The 3,130-nt window shown below is 71.0% G+C and overlaps 1 protein-coding gene across 1 annotated transcript; it reads left to right on the forward strand.

The window, feature by feature from the left end:
• Positions 1 to 795: 795 nt before the first annotated feature.
• On the forward strand, positions 796 to 2,700 carry H696_02857 (hypothetical protein; the record flags this gene model as incomplete). The annotated part of the gene is made up of 1 exon (XM_009496749.1): positions 796 to 2,700. The coding sequence occupies one exon, from the start codon at positions 796 to 798 to the stop codon at positions 2,698 to 2,700; it is 1,905 nt and encodes a 634-aa protein (XP_009495024.1).
• Between the last annotated feature and the right edge of the window lie 430 nt (positions 2,701 to 3,130).

Raw genomic sequence — 3,130 nt, forward strand, 5'->3', positions numbered from 1 at the left:
CCGGTTCCAGCAGGCTCGAAGAAGCACGCTCATGTCGGCCACGGCCGAGGGGGGAGGGTGGCAGGCTGCCATGGTGCGTGGGCGCGTCCGTGTGGGCCAGGTACCGCCCCTGGGCGGTCGGGGTAGGGCGAGATGTGTCCATGAGGTGGGTGCCGGCGCGCGGCGGCGGCCCCCTTGCCAGGGCGCCGGGGCTGGGGGAGGGGCGGATTTTCACGCGCTCGCGGCCGGCTCAGGGCGACGGGTGTTTATTTTCAATTCCCCCGGTGTCCTGGCAGGACCGCGGGCCGGAAGGGGCGAGGGTGTGTGCACAGGGGCGGGGGGGGGGATGTCGGCTGCCATACGCCTGTCCTGCTTCATGGGCTGATCCGCCTCCCCTGGCGCCGGAAGCCGGCTACAGGCCGGGGCTCCGCCCGCGCCGGCGCGAGCTCGGGCACCGGCCGCCCCGCCTCCCCCCCCCCCCCCCCCCCCCCCTCCTCCTGGGGTGTTGGGGAATTCGCAGCAGCGCTAGTCACTCCGGGCGGAAGTCATGAACCCGGATCGGCCAGGACCGCAGCGGGGAGGCCGAAGCATCCCGCACACGGGGGGCGATCCCCGTCGGAGACTGAAAAAAACCCCGGGCCACAGGCACACCGGCCCCCGGCAGGGCATTCACCTCCCGACCTGCCCCTGCCCCTGTCTCTCCCTCTCGCCTCTTTTGGACTCTGCTTGTCTCCCTCGCGTGCTGCCTCCCGGCTTTGCCTTGCTGCTTGCTTTCTCTCCGCCGCCGAGTCGACCCCCTCGCGCTTGCTTGATCCCATGCCCTCGCCGGAGCCGCCCATCAACGTGGCCGTGCTGCAGTCCTCGTACGGAGCCTCGGACTCCGTGTTCAAGGATTGGGACACGTATGACTGCACGCCGCGGCACTACTTCGACGCCCTGCCGGTCGGGCACCCGGCGCACGGGCGCTACCGCTTCACCAATGTCTGGCTGGACAAGAGCACCTCGGTCATCCGGACGCTGGAGCTGCTCAATGGCGTGAGCGCTTCGGGGGCCGAGGCGCCCGGGCCGGCCGGCCCCGGTGCCTGCCCCCTCGCGCCGGGGGACCAGCCTACCGCACCCAACACCGCCACCAGCCCCTCATCCAGTGCCAGTGCACAGACGTCAGCCGCCACGGCATCCGTCACCGGGCCCTTCGACTTCTATGTCAATCTCACGGACGGCGCGTGGGACGAGGACCGGGCCGGGGTGGAGGTGTGCGAGGCGCTGCAGCGCTTCCGCGCCCCCTACACCGGCGCCGACCCGCGCTTCTTCTCCATGACCAAGGAGGCGCAGAAACTCCGGCTGAATGAGGCCGGCCTGGTGACGGCGCCCTATGTCTTTTGCTACACGGAGGCCGACCTGCAGGCGGCCGACCGGGGCCTGGACTATCCGCTGATCTTGAAGCACTACAACAGCGGCGGGTCCATCGGCATGACGGTCGACTCGCGGGTGGAAACCCGCGACCAACTTCTGGCCGAGGGCCGCCGCTTCCTGCGGGAGTTCGGCGGCGTGCTGGTGGAGGAGTTCATCGCCGGGCGGGAGTTCACGGTGCTCGTGAGCGAGGGCGGGTGCTCGGGACTCGGGTGCCAGGGCGCCGACGGCGATCCGGCGGTCTTCTGCGGGGCGGTGGCCTGCCCCGGCGAGGCGGCCTCCAGGTGTCAGTGCGATCAGGACACCCGGTCCGGCTGCACGCCCGGCACGTCGGCCAGTGCGGCGGCCATGCTCGACGAGCCGGCAGCCTGCCGGTGCGGCCGCGACCGGGACCCCCTGCCACATGCGTACCAGCCGGTGGAGTGCTCCTTCGCGCCGGATGTCACCTTCAAGTACTTCGACATCAAGTGGATCGCCTACGAGGGCATGGAGTGGACCCCGGTGGTGGAGGAGCCCCTGGCCGGGCGCCTGCGCGAGCAGGCGGTCCGCGCTTTCCGAGCCCTCGGCGGAACCGGCTATGGTCGTGTGGATGTGCGTCTTTGCCAGCGCACCGGGGACCTGGTTTTCCTGGAGATCAACCAAAATTGCGGGCTCTTCTATGAGCGGGCCCTTTGGGGCTCGGCCGATTACATCCTGCACTTTGACAGCCCGGAGCATGGGGTGGCGCGGTTCTTCGAGCGCATCCGCCGGGCGGCCTTCCGCCGGGCCCGGCGCTCGATTGCCACCTTCCATGTGCGGACCTGCCCGGCGCCGGTCGGCGGCCCGGTCACCCGGCGCAAGCCGGTCGGCTGCTTTGCCTCGGTTGCCCTGCGCCCGGGGGACTGCGTGGCCTACAATGAGGCTTGTCCGATGGTGGTGTCCAGCCCCGGAGGGTCGGGTCTGTTGCAGGCCGACGCCTCGCCGCCGTTGCTGATCCCGGAGCCGGTGCTGTCCGGCGACCGGGCCATCGCCCTGCGCGGGGCCCCCACTCCCGGGGCCCAGGTCACCTTCTCCTTCTGGCCCGGGGTCAATGGCCCGGCCCCGGTGGGTGCTGGGCCCCAGGAGAACCACCAGGCCAATCCGCAGGTGTTCCGGTCGCCCGCCGGTGCCGGAGCCCCGGCCAACGCCCGCTTCGGCCAGCCCGCCAAGCATGATGGCACGCTCAGGGATCCCTTCAGCGTCTTCGCCCTGCGGGACATCCTCCCGGGCGAGGAGATTGTCCTGGATTATGATAGCTTCCTGGGCCTGTCGCCTGGCGGCAACCAGTGCTGATGTCCATGGCGCCTGGCGGCGGGCCCGGGGTCGTCCAGCGAGGGACTAGCCCGGCGGGGGGGGGGGAGGTGATGAATCGCCACGGCCTGCGGGGCCGACTCGCGCACGCCGCACCCGGCACCCGGCCAGGCGTGCCCCCCCCCCCCCTGTCGGGGACGCCTTTTGTCCCTCTGGCGGGCGCGGTCGATGGCCGTCCACGTGACATTAGAAATCGCCGCGCCCCGCGCCAGCATGCGGAGGGACATGCTCCCCTGCCGCCACCGCACCCGGAGGGGGCGGAGGCGCGCGGATCCGCGCGACACGGCCAATGTTCGAGTGTGCCCCATCGCGTCTGGCGTATGGGACCGCCCCCCCCTCCCCCCCGGTCTGGGTCTTGCCCTCTGATTTGCCATCTGTCTTTGAATATACACGTAGAGGTCCTTCCCCCCCC

Source organism: Fonticula alba (assembly GCF_000388065.1).
Source record: "Fonticula alba strain ATCC 38817 unplaced genomic scaffold supercont2.4, whole genome shotgun sequence".
Classification (NCBI taxonomy): domain Eukaryota; order Rotosphaerida; family Fonticulaceae; genus Fonticula; species Fonticula alba.